At 42.6% G+C, this 18,104-nt stretch overlaps 7 protein-coding genes across 7 annotated transcripts; 4 read left to right on the top strand and 3 right to left on the bottom strand.

Moving 5' to 3' along the window:
* Positions 1-1,272: 1,272 nt before the first annotated feature.
* Positions 1,273-3,096, top strand: BCR41DRAFT_424057 (hypothetical protein; the record flags this gene model as incomplete). Its single annotated transcript, XM_022030366.1, has 6 exons — positions 1,273-1,441; positions 1,578-1,702; positions 1,834-1,953; positions 2,117-2,146; positions 2,427-2,636; positions 2,826-3,096. The coding sequence occupies 6 exons, from the start codon at positions 1,273-1,275 to the stop codon at positions 2,967-2,969; spliced, it is 798 nt and encodes a 265-aa protein (XP_021878976.1). The 3' UTR covers positions 2,970-3,096.
* Positions 2,792-4,971, bottom strand: BCR41DRAFT_410503 (hypothetical protein; the record flags this gene model as incomplete). Its single annotated transcript, XM_022029439.1, has 5 exons — positions 2,792-3,763; positions 3,855-4,139; positions 4,213-4,452; positions 4,512-4,771; positions 4,860-4,971. 5 exons carry the CDS (start codon positions 4,969-4,971, stop codon positions 3,101-3,103), a joined length of 1,560 nt encoding a protein of 519 aa, XP_021878975.1. The 3' UTR covers positions 2,792-3,100.
* A 1,583-nt stretch (positions 4,972-6,554) lies between these two features.
* On the top strand, positions 6,555-7,162 carry BCR41DRAFT_398682 (hypothetical protein; the record flags this gene model as incomplete). The annotated part of the gene is made up of 2 exons (XM_022028986.1): positions 6,555-6,680; positions 6,785-7,162. The coding sequence occupies 2 exons, from the start codon at positions 6,555-6,557 to the stop codon at positions 7,160-7,162; spliced, it is 504 nt and encodes a 167-aa protein (XP_021878974.1).
* Positions 7,163-7,233: 71 nt separating this feature from the next.
* On the bottom strand, positions 7,234-10,258 carry BCR41DRAFT_358335 (beta-lactamase-like protein). Its single transcript, XM_022025029.1, has 9 exons — positions 10,222-10,258; positions 9,533-10,131; positions 9,238-9,418; positions 9,071-9,160; positions 8,621-8,964; positions 8,268-8,500; positions 7,860-8,167; positions 7,565-7,759; positions 7,234-7,480 (listed from the first exon to the last, which is right to left on the bottom strand). Exons 1-9 carry the CDS (start codon positions 10,228-10,230, stop codon positions 7,265-7,267), a joined length of 2,175 nt encoding a protein of 724 aa, XP_021878973.1. The 5' UTR covers positions 10,231-10,258; the 3' UTR covers positions 7,234-7,264.
* Positions 10,259-14,077: 3,819 nt separating this feature from the next.
* BCR41DRAFT_358330 (hypothetical protein) lies at positions 14,078-14,840 on the top strand. The gene has a single exon (XM_022025028.1). The coding sequence runs from the start codon at positions 14,145-14,147 to the stop codon at positions 14,787-14,789; it is 645 nt and encodes a 214-aa protein (XP_021878972.1). The 5' UTR covers positions 14,078-14,144; the 3' UTR covers positions 14,790-14,840.
* A 524-nt stretch (positions 14,841-15,364) lies between these two features.
* Positions 15,365-16,186, bottom strand: BCR41DRAFT_372730 (hypothetical protein; the record flags this gene model as incomplete). The annotated part of the gene is made up of 2 exons (XM_022026712.1): positions 15,365-15,826; positions 16,034-16,186. 2 exons carry the CDS (start codon positions 16,184-16,186, stop codon positions 15,365-15,367), a joined length of 615 nt encoding a protein of 204 aa, XP_021878971.1.
* Positions 16,187-17,345: 1,159 nt separating this feature from the next.
* BCR41DRAFT_135019 (hypothetical protein) lies at positions 17,346-18,103 on the top strand. Its single transcript, XM_022019506.1, has 2 exons — positions 17,346-17,672; positions 17,773-18,103. The coding sequence occupies exons 1-2, from the start codon at positions 17,391-17,393 to the stop codon at positions 17,875-17,877; spliced, it is 387 nt and encodes a 128-aa protein (XP_021878970.1). The 5' UTR covers positions 17,346-17,390; the 3' UTR covers positions 17,878-18,103.
* Position 18,104: the final 1 nt, after the last annotated feature.

Genomic DNA, 18,104 nt, shown 5'->3' with positions numbered 1-18,104 from the left:
GAATTTGAAAATAAGATTTTTTGCGACCAAAAATGGTCGCAATTTGGACAAATGTAGGGTAGTTTTTTACATGTGTTTTGTACGCAAAATATTATAGCTTATTTTTCTTTTTATTTGGTGTGATATTCCTCAAAGCAATTCTGCTTTGCTTTCAAGCAAAGAGGAACCCTACATGTAGCGCATATCCATTCTGATCGTGAGGTGGACTTCTTGCCTTCCTTAATACCCTTAACCCTGCAGTTTTCACATGCCATCCTACTCTTAACATCCTTCCTTCACTTTCTTGGGTTCTTATCGGAAAATGAAAGCCTGGTAGATGTCGACGAGGGCTTGGAAGAGAGTGTTTAGTAATATATGGGCCTTTTGATACCTTGAAAGTAGCCTCCAGAGACTCATTAGTTTCTACGTTTCTCTTTGAGTTCCTTTGCTCGATGACAACATGGGACCTAGATAGCGATAAAAGTTGGTTTACCAGATTTAAGCGAATTTGGCGATGTCCATCTTTTTTTTTTTTTTTTTTTTTTTTTTTGATCCTTTCCTTGTACACCATAGTATGTATGAATTGACAACACTTATATCTAATAGTCACAAGAAGAGCGGCATCCAAGAACGACTGGGCCTCATCTGCACACTATAGTACTGGCGAAGTCACCCGAAGTGATATATTGTGAAAGCGAAGTCGAGTTTCCATCGTGATTGCGGGTGATACTAACATCCATTCCCTCATCAAACAATGTGAGTTCACCTTCAAAGTATAAGGCGCAGAAATCTTTGAAGTCATCAAGTTGAGATTGATAGTCTTCATCATTAACATTGTAATGCAGATCCATGGTGTACTAGATAGATTTTTTTTTTTTTTTTTTTTGATAACAAGGACCCACGAGGTATCCATGGTGTACTAGATAGAAGTTGAAGGAAAATAGCATAAAAGCCTAGCGGTATGGAAGTGTAGAAAAGTAGGCCTTTTATTGCTTTTCTCTCTCAGTAGAATGGAGCACAGATCACAAAACTTAAAACCCTAAATTGACGTCTGTAATGCTACAAAACCATCGTTATGCCAAGCCAACGCACAGAACTCATAAGGAAGTAGAGCCTGCCACATGGGAAGCGTGCGGTCAAGCTATATTTTTTACTTGTTGCAAGGAATGGTAAACAAAGGTTCCCGAGTTACCTACTTGAAAATCAAGGATGATATTCTATTCTCTCGACTATTGACATTTGCAAGACGAAAGGAGTTGGGACCAAAACAGCTCGATAGCATAACTCATTATTATGCTACTCAAGATACTGGGTGACGAGCAGCCTGAAAAGCCAGCTTCAGTAGGCATCAATAGTACTCATCTTAAGAGCGAGATGCTCATTCCGATCCGAAACTTGATAGAGAAACACCATCGAGCCATATTCATTTCACCAGAGATCCTCTTTGCGAGCAATGCGTTCAGTACATTTTAGATCGATCAACATTAGAAGATCTGATTGCTTGCAGTAGTTGTAGATGAGATACATTGCATTGGGACATGGAGTGGGAAATTCAGAACAGATTAGGAGGAAACTTGGATATCTGTGCTCTTTTGTAGATCGAGACACTTCTGTTTCTGCTACTTTACCGTCTCAGCTTCTATTGACTGTCAAAATAATGATGCATTTCAAAGATTCCTACGTGGCCACAGCTGGTAACTGCAGAAAGAATACCAAATACATTGTGAGTCGAATTCAACACCCATCAAATTCATTATCTCAACTTTTTGAAAGATGGAAAGAAAACCATTATGTACTTTCAAACGAGATATGAAGTTGACTATGCTATTCAGTCTCTTAGATATATTATAACAGGAGCTACTCTTGCGTCTCCCGGAGTTACAGGAGCCACCGGTATATTATGAGGCGTTGTCTCAAAGGTCAGAGTCGTATCAGCGGCTTGTGCAAGCATTTAGAGATATGGCCGTGGCACGTGTAGAAAGGGATCTTATAACAGTAGAACAAGGGGAACTACGGTGTTGACAAGGACAGCATTTCTTCAATGATTCGGGGAAGATGAAGCATTGTGGACAGGGCTCCTAAGGAAGCTACTGGAGAATGAGTTGGTACATCCACCGTTGCAATAACTGTTACCAAGGCCGCCACCACAGTAGCAACCTTGGTGGTGGTAAGAATCGGTGAATATGCATGTCTGCAGCTCTCTTTTATGAATATAAGCTGCATTTCGAAGAGATCAGTATTGTCTTCAGCATCCGCCGTAGCAGGGTTTCTCATATAGCATGTCTTTATTAATGTATTTTAATGTATTTGAGGAAAAGTGGAAAGGAAGAGATGCTTCCTTTAAAAGCATACCAGACGTATTTCTGAAAGCAACATTCATAAGCCCTGCGTTTACTCATCGCTCCATTTTTCAATTGTGAGATCTAGGATGATGTTGCTACTAACAGCCAGGATCGAACCAGAAAGACTTGCAGTCGAAAATATCTACCATGCTCAACAGCGAATGCCTGGGAATGGTGAGGCTCTCGCGATTTAGTATCACAGAATATAGGATATTTACTAAAGGCACTGGAAACCTGCTGGATTTCAAGAGGGCTGGCGGCCCCACAATCATCGTTACCTGGCCCCGATTGTCCTGTGTATATCTAGCATTGAAGGTACGTCGTTCGCAAGCGAACGATTCGGTTATTCAGCGATAAATTTGCCAGCTGGATAGGAGTCTTTCTTTTTTGGCAAAGCACAGAAAAGTATTTTTAATTTTATAACGAGACAGCAGTTTTTTTTTTTTTTTTTTTTTTTTAACAAGTAATGGGTATATTTGAAGATAAAAAAACGAAACAAGGTAGAACAACTTCCGCAAAATCTGTGGTCGTGGAGTAAACAACTATGATGAATATCGTCATTCCCTAGATCTAGGCGATCTTGGAGGTGTAACAGCAGTTCGGACAAAAGGCTTCGTAAGTATGCCAGTCGAGTCCCTTTTGGTCTAGGTAGATCCGTTTGCCATTCATATCTTTTTGATAAGCAGATTATTGTGCTCTTGGAAAAGATCTGTAGGTATCCAGTTATTTTCCTGTCCTGTAGCGTTCACTACCCAAGAAGACATGACGGCATGGCTTGTCTACTCGGCCCAGGAGTATTTGAGGCCACAATGAGGATGCAGGAGCTCGTATGCGCAATTCTTTGCCCCTCCAGCGTGACAAATGGCAGTAATCCACACTAGAACCTCCCTAATGTGTCCAACATCCCCGGTCTTGATGGCAGATGAAAACTCTATGTAGATTAACATATCTCTTATGAATAGAGCAGCATTGTCAGACACAGTTCCGTTGAGCCGGGGTCGGCTGGTCATATCTAAGATCCTGTCCACAATCTTGTCCACACCCTGTTCACTTAGCTCTTGCAGCACATCTGCAGGAAATAACATAGAGCCTTCATCTAGGTACTTACATTCCTGGACAAACTCCCATACGCGAATTACCATTGCATCGAACATGTGGAGAAGCTCATTTACTGCATGAAAATCAAACCGACCAGGGGTGACGCGCTTTCGCCTCAACTTTGCTGCATAGTGTGCTAATGATCCAGAGATTCCTATATCATCATAGTGGGTACATAAGATTGTTGAAGAAAGTTCAATTTGCGGTTGAAAAGGCTGTATGATAGGGACCGCCCACTCGAACCTGTGATGGGTCGAAACGTCGTCGCAACGCTGTCTTTTTACTGAACGAACTCTGTTCATTGTAAGCTGGTCGCTAACAATTAATACCCTCTTTCCATTGAACTACTCGCTGGGTATATTAAAAGTGTGCTCCATAATAGTTTCCAGGACATCCTTGTTTCCGTCAATCGTGATCCGGTTAATGTGCATTGACGGTAATGGGAAAGCCTCTGTTTCTTTGACCGGAAGTAGCAACTTCGATGGAACAGGTATCGATACCCCTTTGTAGCTCATAGTTTCTCCGCAGAACACTGACTAGATGGGATCGCATTGTCTCCCGAAGATGCTTTTCGTTCGCTAGCGTAGGCATTAAATGTTCAAGCTGGAGACAGTGAGCGGACTCAGTGTGTCGCTCTTCTTCTGTAGCTACGCTTGTGCCAATGAGTGTCGCTGTGGTCCCGCTCTCAAACGAGCCCTGGTTGTCGAGCCTTTGGTTGTACTTGCGGTGAGTCATATTTATATTGTCGTAGACAATTAGAAAGGGACCGTCCTTTGTCTTGGCCCTGGCATACCTGAGGGCGTCTTCTGATGCCTCTGATGAGGGACTGATGGGAGACCGACAAACCTGCGCACGCTAAAAGTGTAATGACTTTCCACGGAACCCCCTTACTGAACAGATACAGTCCTAGCATCAGCTGAAGATAGTTACATCTACGGTTACATAGGAATGCAAATACAATGGCAATCATAGGTACAGCTATCGACGAGTCCTTTGAATAACTACTGTTTGTATACGCAGTATCTGTTAGGAGCTGATGAAAAACAGGAGCCGATGAAAAACAGGAGCTTTCTCCTTGAAAACCTCACTAACGAACTCGAGCTCGAACCCTCCGATCCTTTCCTGTGTGATGCTATTCGCTGGAAAGTGCAAGGCTTTATCCTGGGAGGCTCGTTCCATTTCGCCTTTGATATGTTCGAGGGCATAATCGACACCGGCACGAGCGGTACTCTCTCGGTGATATGGACGGATCATTTGTTTTTGCCAGAGACCGATAGCTTCAGCAGGCCCATTGTCTCTATAGTGGCATTGAACAATGTCTTGGATATACTTGCTTTGTGATAGAAAGCAGGCTCCAAAAAGATACTGAGAGACAGTCTATGTCTTGTAGGTAGGCGGTAGACATTTTTTTTGATTGTTCTTATATCTTAGGCTCGTCACCAGTCTGAGGTCGAAGCTCACGTGCGAACGAACGCGCTGCAAGCGGGATTGCCTGTTGAGACAATTTGTGGCCGTCTTGCAGATACTTCTCACTCAGGCTGGGGACAAACATTGCTTATTAGCTGGATTCTCCCAAATTTTTTTTTGAATTTTTTTGAAGTCAAAAACCATATGGAAATTCACCTTTTTTACTATGTGTCTCGTCGTCAATTTTTTTTTTTTTTTGAAAAAGTTTTCCCAATTTTTTTTTTCAAGCCGAAGGTTGTCGAATCATTATACCATGAGTACTACCCTACCTCCACACTTCAATATAAAATGACATTTGCTGTATGCACTCGCTCTAACACTCTTTTTTCTTCTCTTTCTCACTCCTATCAACACTTGTGCTTCTCAGCTTTACCATTCCAAAAAAAATTAGAAATAAAGTTACAGAGAAAATAAAGTTGAAGAAAAATAAAATAAAGTTGAAGAAAAATGACAACGTAGAAGATAAAGACGACAAAATTGATGAGTGCCTGACTATCATCCTCCAAACCATGGAAAGGCGCAAGCTTTCCCTCAAGAGCTTTCGAAAATTTGGCTTGAAAAAAAAAATTGGGAAAACTTTTTCAAAAAAAAAAAAAAATTGACGACGAGACACATAGTAAAAAAGGTGAATTTCCATATGGTTTTTGACTTCAAAAAAATTCAAAAAAAAATTTGGGAGAATCCAGCTAATAAGCAATGTTTGTCCCCAGCCTGAGTGAGAAGTATCTGCAAGACGGCCACAAATTGTCTCAACAGGCAATCCCGCTTGCAGCGCGTTCGTTCGCACGTGAGCTTCGACCTCAGACTGGTGACGAGCCTACTTAGGGTGAATCTATTTGACAACCCCCCTAATTTAGCAGTCACACCGGCTTATTTGGCAACCCAGGTCTTCAATTTTCACTTTTTTGTTATTTGACAACCCGGGTTGTCAAAAAAAGAAGAAAAATTGTCTTTTTCAACCTGTCACATGACAAGTCTTCACCATCTTGCACTTTTGGAGGGCCTTTCTCAGCTGGATTTCTAAAATGGTGGCAACACTCCATTATCATGACTGTGGTTATAGCTTCTTCTGTCTCTCTTTTTTTTCCTTTCCGCGTCTTACGCATGCGCCATCAAGCGTCGCATAACCACTCCGAATTTATGCATGCTTATATATCCAAAAACCCCTTAGTGCATGTTACCCGTATAGGCACATTTTCTATAAAAGCAAACCCTTGTTTTAGAAATCAGTTGTAATAAAAAACAACACCTCGTAACCAAAAAAAAAAAGTTTGTTATTTGATGGAAGCTTTTAGATTGCAGGAGGGATTTCGTGTTGCTGAGGGATAGCAATAGAAGCGATTTTCACATTGTAATCTTGCCAATAAAAAAAGGGTTGTCAAATAACAGTGAGCTTGGGGTTGTCAAATTAGATATTTTACTATTTGGCAACCCGGGTTGTCACGCAAAGAAAAAAAATTGAGAAAAATAATTAAGGGGGGTTGTCAAATAGATTAATTCGCCTACTTAATCTTAGGCATGGCAGCCTTGCAGCACGTGTGTACACACGTGCGCTTCGTCCGCTTCCTGGTGACGAACCTAACCCTAGCACACCTAAATCGCTGGCCTCCTTATGATACAGCAGGGCAGGTTAATGAATCCTCTAATTGAACATAATCTCATTTTCTCATGTCTGTTGCAATCGAACCATACCCATGTTTTTTCTACGGGTCTTTAATGGATTCCCGTGTATTGAATTCAGTTACTCGTCCAGGACCAGAATCCAACCTGTATTCAGTTCGAGCCACGATCGAGGTTAGAGCATCTGAGTGACAGATACGAAAGTTGTTGTCATTGCCTGATTTGACAATAGACATTAATGTTTCTTCCTTAATGTGGATGTCGTACCTTATGTGTAGGGATATATCCGTTACCCATATCATAATGAGCCATACCCTGGCATGATTATTTCTTCGGACAAGACCAACATTGTGCATGGCTTGCTTGTTTTTGGTCATACAATGATGGACCGGTTTAGACTAGATCAATTTGAGGGCTCAGAGTATTCACGAGAAGTATTGCCAGTCAAAGTACTGGATCCAGTGCCTGGTTCATTCAATGTTATAGGACAGTTTGAACCGTTATCGCCTGGAGACGTTATCTCTGCCTACGTGTATGTTTTTACGGGATCACATAGGAATCTGGATCAAACAAAAGAGTGGGATTTTGAGGCTTTCCGACGCGATCATGTCACTATATGGATGCAGGCCAGCTCAGATTTTGCGCAAGATCAATAGAACAGCTTCATGTCAGCTTCCCTATTCCCTTTCAAAGCCTTCTTTGAATAATCAGGATAGAAAAAGATAGATGCGACTTTCAATTGTTTTGATTGTTTATTATCACAAGGACTGGAAACATCTAAGAATTGGCTCACGTAAAAGAGGACGTATGTTCTCGTCGCAATTCACAATTGTCTCTTGTTCACGAATGATGATGCTGGCCGGTTGACCCTCCAGTTCAAATTCCACCTTGATCTCTGGATCTTCTCCAGCCTCGACAGCTTCATCATCTAAATCCTCCCCGGACTGTGTTACAATCGGGTCCACAACGCCAATCTATAAGAGGGAAAAGACTAATATGTTTGAGCGTGTATACCAGTGACATAAGCAAAAGAGGGTCCTAGCTGATCGAATAATTACCTTGGTTAGGCCGGTTAGTAAGCTTTGAAGGTTCATGACCCCGCGAAGCTGTCGCTGGGTATAAAGTGCCAAAATCTGACGGCCAGCAAAGGATGCTGGCTCAAGTTGCATCTGGTTATTATATATCGACAATGATCCTGCAATAGGTGCTAGCGATGTTCCATCGAAAGCCTGTGGATATACTCCTTTGGCCAGCTACATGGAACAAGAAACAGAAGTGGCTTAAACTCTAATTGAATCATTGCCTCAATGCAAATTAGAATTGATACGCGTAATGTAATTTGTTAGCTCATACCTCTTCCGAAAGAAGAACAGTCTCGTAAAGAGACCCCATTCCAAGCTGCTTGGCTTCTCCTACTCTGTATGACGACCACTGTGTAATTGATGTAGAGGTTGTGCCTTTAGAGTCCGCAAGTTCTGCTTTGCCGTCAGCCCCCGTAGATGTAACATGCGTTGGTACAAGGACGTGTTTTGGATGCCTGTGCTTCTTCATAATTTCAACTAGCTGATCGATTGTAAGCCGAATGTCTAAGGGACAAATATTTCGACCAATCTCAAGTCCTTCGTAAGGCTCCAAACTTGATGGAACGTCGATTCGCGGCTCTAATGAGACAATATGCCTTGTTTAGTTTTTTTTTTTTTTTTTTTTTTTTTTTTTCCCTACTAGCAATGCGTAATAATTGTTATTCCTTAAAGAACTTACCAATAAATACAATCGAGTTGTTAGAATTTTTGCCCCACATATGCAAAAGGTTAACCATAGGCCCTGACCGTAGGCTTGGGTGCCCACCAAACACAACGCACGGATATTTTAAGTCGGACGAAAATGCGCCGTGCACGCTTTTATAATTTTTGGCTGGTCCCTTTTCCAAAAGGATACCGTGAAGTAGCGGTGCTTCCGGAAGATAAACCATCTCTTGTTTACGAGGAGCCATCCTTTTTTTTTTTTTTTTTTTTTTGATGAAGGGAAATATGAAAGGCGATGAAACAATAATATTAGTAAACCATATTTATTATGACCTAAAGCTTCTCTTCCCGAAAAAGGCGTATGTATACCATTCTGCCAAAATATTGGAATACTGCAATGCGGTTTCTGCAACTGGAGAGATGAAGCTATATTGGACCTGGTGAATTAGTCCCATCCTGTTCAGATGCAAATGGACATCTTCCAAAAGATCAAAAAGAAATCCTGAGATGGTGCATGGAATCAGGACGTGGCCCTTGCGTGCGATAGTCCGAGCAATACTGGCACAAACCTCATTAACGCCGCTATCGTAAGTAATGCTTCCCTTAGGTGAAAGGTCGGCTGCAATGATAGTGCTCGAGTTCTCCAGCAGTGTTCCATCAAACAGATCTGGATGGAGATTGACTTGTGTTGATGATGATGAAATATAGGCAATCTATAGTAGAGAAATGAACAGAGGATGTGTCACGGCTTCATGACGAAATACAGCCATACTGGATAAGGTTATAATCCCAACAACACAGAAGACAATTTGGTCCTACGTTTTCTGATCCGATTTGGATTAGCCAATTTGAACTGCCAAGACAATATCCGGCGCTGTGAGCCGTCAACTTGAGTGATCCATAGAGCGCCTATAGCATGTATAGAGGTTCAGTAAGGCTGATTAATCAGAAACCTAAAGCTATGAAGGCGAAAGTGGAGTACCTACAATGTGTTCACGAAAGCGGACTGGCTGAATCTTGTCTATACAGGCTTTTATGTCTGAATGGGTATACGCTGGAAAGAGTCCTGACCCTGATCGTGCCACCAGCTTTTTCCTATCAATAAAATCATGCGGACTGGATGTGACACTCGTCCCAAAGAAGGACACAAACTCTGTCATCAGCTGTCTACGGATGAATGATTCAATGATGGGGATTTGTTATAGACTATTCTATTTAATGGCTCCGCAGAGGTCGGAATAATTGAACAAGACGGAGTCATAAATCGTAACAAAAGCATACCGCCCGAATTCAATAGTTGGCTCCGTAGCGAATATCCTGCCCTGGAAGTCCGTAAACTCAGTCAAGTAAGGAAGTGCCAGTATGTGATTATAGTTGGAGATGAGAACCACATCGATTGATTTAAAATCTACGCCTGAAAAGTCAGGTAACTTAAACATGTATTCCCGAGTCGCAGAGCTTTGCGATGATTTGCTTGTTGACGTGACTCCTGGATCATTTGTGTCGACATTTGAAGTCCCTATCATTGCGCCAGCAGTAGAGGAGGCTGCTGTAGATGCGTCTACAGTTGATCCTCGTCTCCTTTTTTTTTGAAGGAGCTGTGTGCTAGAAGCTTTCAGAAATGATGCCCAGTCTTGCCGAATATCTGATACTTCGGTGGAACCAGCTTGCTTTCGTTTGAGGGCTGAATCACTAGCAGCCGTAGTGGCACCCAACGGCTGTCCTGATTGTATAGAATCTTTGTTATCATCTGTTAGTCCACCCTCTCTCACAGGCATTGCGTAAAACTGCTCTTGACCAAGACCACAGTCAAGAAGGATTAGCATTTGCCTGAGCTTGAGCATCAGACAATTGGGCTCTCCATCCGGCAAAAGCGACGTCTACAAGAAAATTTATGAACTTGAAGATGAGTAGGGACATGGTTAAACATTTTGAGCTCAAGTCGTGTCCTGCGCTGTACACATTGTTACCAGACGCATGTGTGCTATTTAAATGTAGAAAACTGTGAATGCGCTTTGAGAAAGTGGACCAAATCACAAAAATGTGAGTATCACTCAACTTAAGGGCTCTTGTTTATGAAGCTAAGCTGGAAGCGAAGCAGCAGCGATTTTTGAGAACAAGCACGTGCTGGTTAATTTTTTCAGCATGCTGGTTCAATTTTTCAGCATGCTGGTTCGTTTTTCCAGCATGCTGGTTCGATATTTCAGCATACTTGTTAAAATTTATTAAAATTTTTAACTTGCATAACCAAGTGCTCCTCCATGCACTGCTACCTCAGAATCTCGAGCATCAATAAAAGCTTGATTACTCACAGCTACAGAATGGATAATCCTCATTCAAACATTTGTCAGTTTTGTATATGCACATGCCTAAAAAAAGATGTCAGCCATAGTTTGGCATCTGTTTTAGAAATTAAGCGTTGCCATAGAAGTCCTTTATTTTAATAAAAAAGTTAGCTGCTACTGCTACAACTCTGTAATTTTTTCAGGGCAGAGACAAAGCTGTGATAAAATATGATGCTACGGAAGTTTTGATTGGTCATTCGGTTTCTGCGTGCAGACAGGATCCATCCGGCTCTGCTGAATAACCTTTCAGAATCATTGGAAGTAGCCTGGACAGAAAGGTATGCTCGTGCAAATGGAGCAATATAATCCATTCCTCTTAATCCCTTGTCCTTTTGCTCCTTCCAGTAAAGCTCAGGAGTAAGAGCAAAACGCGCGATGTCCATCATCGGCGTTCTTGAAATAGACGCATCATAATATACCATATCGACACTAACTATCGAATGGTAATATTCTTGTTCCAAAAGAGGAAGTTGATCCCAACATGCTCCATCTTGGGTGGCGGCAAACTTTTTTGCTGCATCTCTGGTCACCTCTAGAGCTTTCTTCCTGAGAGAGTCACCATTGGTTGTCATTATGTCTTTAATGATACTCAAGGTCACCGGGTTCAGGAATAGCGATATGAGCATAACATCGGGAATGTCATCCACGGCCCACATCGTATTGATAAGCCTGTTAAGGTTTCTCCAGAGCTCCTGTGCCGTCTCGGTGTCGTATGTGCGAGAGTCCGGTAGCAACTCTTTCAACTTCACATACATTTGTGACAGTTTTGGATGGTCGGTACTGCCCACCCATTCAGTGAATTTGACTGCATCTGTCATCATATGAATGATTTCACGGAGAGCTTTGACCTCATCACGATCGAGTAGGTTTGACTCTAATTCCTTTGCTTTCAACCTTATCTCCCTTTTTCGGAGGATTCCATGCGATGGTAGGTGCGAGAAATTGCTTGAGAGTAAAGTAGCACTCTATTTGCCATCTTGTACTGGGAGTTCCATCTTGTAATGTTCCTCGACAGCAACTTGGCACCCTTGCCTTCCTGTTCTTCCACTAAGATAGACATCGCCGCGGCATTGCCTCTGAAAAAAACTGAAATATCTTGGCACTTGTCCAATAATTTCTTAGCGGGCTCGCATAGCTCCAAAGACTTATTGATGCAAAGCTGGATCTTATGTGAGGCGCATGCCAACCAGTGCACCCCCTTGTGATCTTCTTGGTAGAGAGCTATCGCTTTTTTTATATTAGCACCTTGGTCTGTTGTTACGCAAATGAGTCTTTCGCTCATATCCATGCTATCAATAGCCTCAGCTGGTAAATGAATCAAAAGACCACAAAAAAAAAAAAAAAAAAAAAAAAAAAAAACGTTAAGAACGTTGCAATACTTATGAAAATATAAAGATAAGGGGCAGATGTATCAGCATTTCACTTACCAAACTTCCGGTGAATATTTTGGGATGTTTGCACCCCATAGACTTGTTCCATCCCTATTGCAATAGATACTGGCTCGAAATTTGGCGTGAAAAAATGCATTGTAGTCCCCAAGAACTTCCTGTGATCGACGCTTGTCCAGCAATCTGTCGTGACGGCAGCGTAAAGCTTATAATAGGTAATGTACTCTTTGATTTCGCGTCTCATCTCTCGAACTCGTCGATCCATCCTGTCTTGCATAGCCATTGTGGTAGGGATATTGAAATAAGGATTGGTCATTTCAATGATTGATCTGAAGATCGTCGAATTAACTGCAGTAAAAGCGTATCCTCGAATGCTTCTTGTTCATGAGGGAGCGGCTTCTTGAGGCTCTCATTAACAATCTCATCTCGTGCGATGTCGAATTTTGCCTTTCTTGGTGGAGCCACGTCAACTTCTTCCGGATCAGGTGGCAGCATGATACCTTTAACCCTGCTCTGACAATTGCGAAATTCTTGGAGGGCACTATATAAATCGCCATGGCACTGAGTTAAGTGAACAGATCTTGAATATCCACTCCCAGTTTTCTTGTATGTAGTACCACAGATTACTCCATCTTTCAGGACCAGACACTGGAATTCTTCCTTGCTTGATTTGAAAAAATGACCAATCACGCTGTTTTTGCGAAAGGATTTTTGATTTGGAATCAGGGCTAATGCTTTTTGAGAGGGAGGGGCGTCAGAGAATTGTTCTGGCGTAGGAATGGTACCAAAATCCAGTAACTCGTACAAATCATACCATCCGTTTGATGCAAAATGACTATCCCTCAGCTCTCTCCGCCGGTTGGCCAATGCTTCAGCATCAATGGCACGTGTAAAGTCAAAAGAGGGAAGATTAATAGATCTTGAACGCGTAAATATTGCGCTGTTGCGTGGAGCTCAATGTAGAAATCGAGGAGACTGAAGATGGGCCTGGTTTTGACTCCCGATATTGGGAGAAGCTGTTGGATGAACGGAGAGATGACAGTGGGGCTTGCTGTGCAGCAAGTAGCGTATGATTATAACGTGATGTAGGCAAAGCTGTTGATGATTGAGAACGTCCAAACGTCCTTGGTCTGGCATGATGAACCGATTGCGCAAATCCACCGGGAGGAGAAGAAGTTTTGATGAACCTCCTCTTTTCGCGACCAATGCTTACCATGGGTCTCATCGTCTGGGATGAAGACGAGATTGGGTTCGCACCAAGATAGGAGTCTAGTACCTCAAGCTCATCACACGGCATATCTTGCGTCTCGAACGATTCGCCATTGTAGGCTGCATCACTAGTTTGGGGAGAATCGATTCTATTTGCTGGAAGACTTTTCTGGAGTTGCATTCTTCGTTCGATTTGATTTCGGCGAGGTATAAGGGTCTCTTCCTCGTCACTGGTGTGCTCCTCCTGATACTCATTCCCCTCCTCGTGTCCATCCTCATACTCATCCTCATCTTCATCCTCATCCTCATACCCCTGTTCTCCATTCTCATCCTGGTGAAGAGGATCATGTGTATGATTTGCCATTATTTCTTAAAGATTTTGTGTGAAAGTAAAACGGGTAACAATGGAAAGAAGATAAAGAAGATAAAGAAGATAAAGGCAACGTTGTAGCATTCAATTGGTGTTTGGTTTTGTGTAGCATGAAAACCTTTCTGTTCCACCAGCTGCAGTTAGCACGCCATTTTTGTTTTTTTGTGAAGAGGCAATGAAGGGTGACTACGGCTGACATCTTTTTTTAGGCATGTGCATATACAAAACTGACAAATGTTTGAATGAGGATTATCCATTCTGTAGCTGTGAGTAATCAAGCTTTTATTGATGCTCGAGATTCTGAGGTAGCAGTGCATGGAGGAGCACTTGGTTATGCAAGTTAAAAATTTTAATAAATTTTAACAAGTATGCTGAAATATCGAACCAGCATGCTGGAAAAACGAACCAGCATGCTGAAAAATTGAACCAGCATGCTGAAAAAATTAACCAGCACGTGCTTGTTCTCAAAAATCGCTGCTGCTTCGCTTCCAGCTTAGATCACTACAGCTTGCAACCACCATAAAAAAAAGAGAAACTCATCTTTCTTGTTTTCACAGGTACCTGATTCCATCTCGATCGCAATGAATCAACCACTTCTACAGGTTACATTGCCCGTCCTCTCGAATGTTCTTGGCAATAACACAGTTGCGGGTATTCTGGCTGTCGTGAACTTGGCTCTCAACACCATCACTGCCACGACTGCTGTACTCAATAAGCATGGCAGGAACAGTTACGAAAGCTACGCGTCATCACTCAAGAACCAAGGCTATGAAGACTATACTGGACAAAATGCATACCGTGGACAAGGGGAACAGCATGCTCAAGGCACACCATTCCAATCCCTGGTTATGAACACACTGGCTACGGCTTTCTCGTCAATTAACACGGCGTTTGCCTCGGTAACACATTCAGAGACGCCTTTAACGACATACATCCTGGTTGCGGTGTTATCCTATGTAGCTTTTAAAATAACCTATGCCGTTGTATCATGGGTTGTACGCTCTGTCCTCAACTTGATCAAGCTGACGATTATTGTTACGATCGTTACTTCTATTGTTTGGTTCATCATTAACATAACCTCGGCCTCTAGAGGCTCAGACTCGAATACTGGGCGGCAGCATCGTCATCAGGACCCTATCTCGCAACTACTTTATTCGTTACAGAACAAATTCCAAGCAGAATTTGAGCGACAGCAGCAGTATTTACAAGATCCATATGTTTATTAGTATTTTTTTGTTATAATCTTTATTAAAAGCAAATCACGTTTTTTTCTGAGCACATGATGCACTGTCCACAATTTTATCTGAATATTTGTATTTGTGTCATCTTTCTCGAAACAAATTGGTAATCAAGCTCGTGACCACCTGTAATATAAAATAGCCTCATTGTTTTCCATTTCTTTCTCTCATTTCCTCATTCAATTCTTTAGAACCGTTGGAAAGACATAAAATACAATTCCCATCATGGGACAAACTTCTTCGACCCCAAGACGACCTATTTCAAACTCTTCTATGAACAACATCGATAGCGACACTATTAGTAACAATGCACACTCTGAGCACATGAACCAACACCAACACCAACAGGAACAACAGCAGGAACAACAGCAGGAACAACAGCAGGAACAACAGCAGGAACAACAGCAGGAACAACAGCAGCAACAACAACGGCAACAACAGAATTCGCCGTCGTCCTCTTCTTCCCGGGTCTTGCGTTCCACAACGGAAAGGCGCCGTCGAACCAACTTATTTTCTTCTTTCTATCCTCTACTCTCTCGTAGTTCATCCAGCTCCAATGCTAGCTACAGCAATACAAATCCGAACCCTGGTAATGATGATGGCAATGCAGACGAATCGAATACCTCTCCAGGTGCCCATCCAGCCCAAAGTGTATCACCTTTATCGCTTCCAGAAACTGGAGATACATCCAGCACCGTTGTCACTAGCTCAGAAGCTGAGAGTAATGCAGGCCTAAATGGTGATGACAGCCACATTAACGCCCCACGAATTGAGAGACCTATATCTCGCAGTGGAGCAGCGGCTCTAGGAAGCTCTAACCTTGTTACCCGATCTACAACCCGATCTCCTGGAATGCAGCCTCCCAATATAGCCTCAAGTGGTCGTACTCCGCGCGGACTTTCTCGAATCCAGCGCATGTATGATGAGCACTCGATCCGTAGCACTCGCAGCTCCAGTAGAGCTTCGAGTATATTTACAAGCAGTCCTCCTGTGAGTACATTGGCTAACACTTCATCGATGCAGGCCTTCAGTGCAGAGCACATGGATGTTGACCCCGATTATGTTAGCCATCCTCAAGAACAACAGTATAGCTCCACGGTAGAACAGCATAACGTCTTAGCAGATGTTGTACAGCCGCCGCCAGAGTTTAACAACATGCACAGCAACCAGCGACAGTCGGCGCTGCCAACTCTACATCGATCGGAGCTACCCCTCAGTCGCATGACTTTTACTCTTGGGCCTGGAACAAGAGCCGCGCAGGAGCCCATCTCACCAGCCTCTAATGTAGCGGTAGACTCATCCAACGGCCATTCGTTCTTTGAAGGGCTTACAAACTCTCGCGATGGAACCTTAAACTCCTCTGGCGACGGCGACAGCGACGGCATGGAGCATGAGATGCTTGTTGATCATGATTCGTCCGTAGTACAAGGCGTTGACTCTGGCGCACAAACTCAAGAAATTGCTGATACCTTGCGCAGACAATCAGGAGCGTATCCTGATCCAGAAGTCGTTGCAAACCTTATTCATCATCAATTTACGCAGTCTCTTCATGAGGCTGATGACTTGACTTTGATGTCAGCATCAGCAACTTCACTCCAATCTACTGAAGAACAGCCTAGCAGCTATCATGAAAGTCATTATGATTCAAATATGACCTCGTCTCCAAATTATACTAGGTCAAATGGAGCCTCCTCTGCTGTTGACTTTCAAAGAGAAAATTTTCAGGAAGAGTCCTCTGCTACCCTTAATCACCAACGTCTACGTTCCTCAACATTTGGATTTCAACCTTCAGACGACAGGACTAATGAGGAAACATCATCCTCGCAGGATGCTGAAGATCGCCCTTCAAACCCTGAGCCTCGAACTGAGAATGACATGCAATCTACTAACAACTTGGAAAGATCACAATTTCTCTTAAGCCAGCTTCCTTTCTTCTTACGATTGCTTGCTGATGTCAATCGAGCATGGCGACCAAATCAGGGAATTAACGGTGATGAAGATTCAGAGGGAGTGAACGACGCAGAAGACCACGCACCTTCATCCAATACTATTGATACAGGGCATGTAGAAAATAATTCTTCTACTGTGAGGACTGAGGCTGCGCCCTCTGGTGGAGACACTAGCCCTACATCTCCCAACGCTAATGCACGTCCCAGGCACCATCGTACCACCATTCGCTTTATCCAAATTGGAGGCAATTTTGGTGGTGAACGAACTCGAAATGGCTCTACTGGATCTGCTGATAATGATGGTGCTGAGGGTGAAAACCGCAGAAGGAGCGACGATTTTACGGATGGTGGTGTTATCATGTTCCTCTCAGAACCACCAGAAAATGAGCCAGACTCTGATTCCAACGACTCTTCGTCATCACCCGACGGTTCAAGCGACAACCAAACACCAAGTTCTCGACAGCGTCATCGATCGCCATGGGTCGTCATGACTTTGACTGGAGCATGTACGTGAGCAAGCAAAGATAAAGGGAATTAAGAGGATTAATCATTATTGAAAAGTATAACTGTATCATGTACTAATTGCGTTTCACGTCTTTTTTTTACTTCGTTTTTTAAATATATAGATCTAAATAGTTTGATGGCTGCAGGTACAGATGGAGAGGGAGGCTCAAACTATGATGAATTATGGGCCTTAGCCAACTTGATCGGGCCAGCTCGACCTATTACTACAACTCAAGAAGCCATCAACAATGCCGGATTTGTGGTTGGGCGATTTGAACAAGAGTATCAAGGGATGCGCAACATCACTACCCTCGGCGATAACAGTAAGTGCCTGGTTTGTATGAGTGAGTATGAAGAAGGCGAAGACATGCGTGCGCTCAAGTGTAAGCATGGCTTTCATTTGGAGTGCATTGACAAGGTATGTAAGAGACTCTTATATTTCTGGTAACTTTGTGAATAAGATGTAAACAATTAGACTTATAACGCTAGTGCTATGTTATCTTTTATCTATTATATAGTGGCTCACAACAGGGGCAAACAAGTGTCCAGTTTGCCGAGCTGCGGCAGTCGTAGCAGAACCATCCACTGCAGTCGACCTGGGATCAGTGTTAGCCCCGGAGTAAACAATTAATGCAAGTGGAAGTCTGCCAATCATATAAACATCGATCCTTTATTCTATTCTGCTTCCTTTTCTTTGTATCATAAAATTCTGTACAACACTGCTTTCTATTTTGTTTTTAATTATTAAATATTTGACTTTTGCTTTATTTTTGTATTTATTTTATTTTTCCCTTACTATGCATCTTTTTACAAATATGTAAAGTAACACGCTAGAATAGGAAAAAGAAAA

The sequence above is a fragment of the Lobosporangium transversale genome (assembly GCF_002105155.1).
Source record: "Lobosporangium transversale strain NRRL 3116 chromosome Unknown BCR41scaffold_33, whole genome shotgun sequence".
Taxonomy (NCBI): Eukaryota; Fungi; Mortierellomycota; class Mortierellomycetes; order Mortierellales; family Mortierellaceae; genus Lobosporangium; species Lobosporangium transversale.
This window is presented reverse-complemented; position numbering and strand designations above follow the sequence as displayed.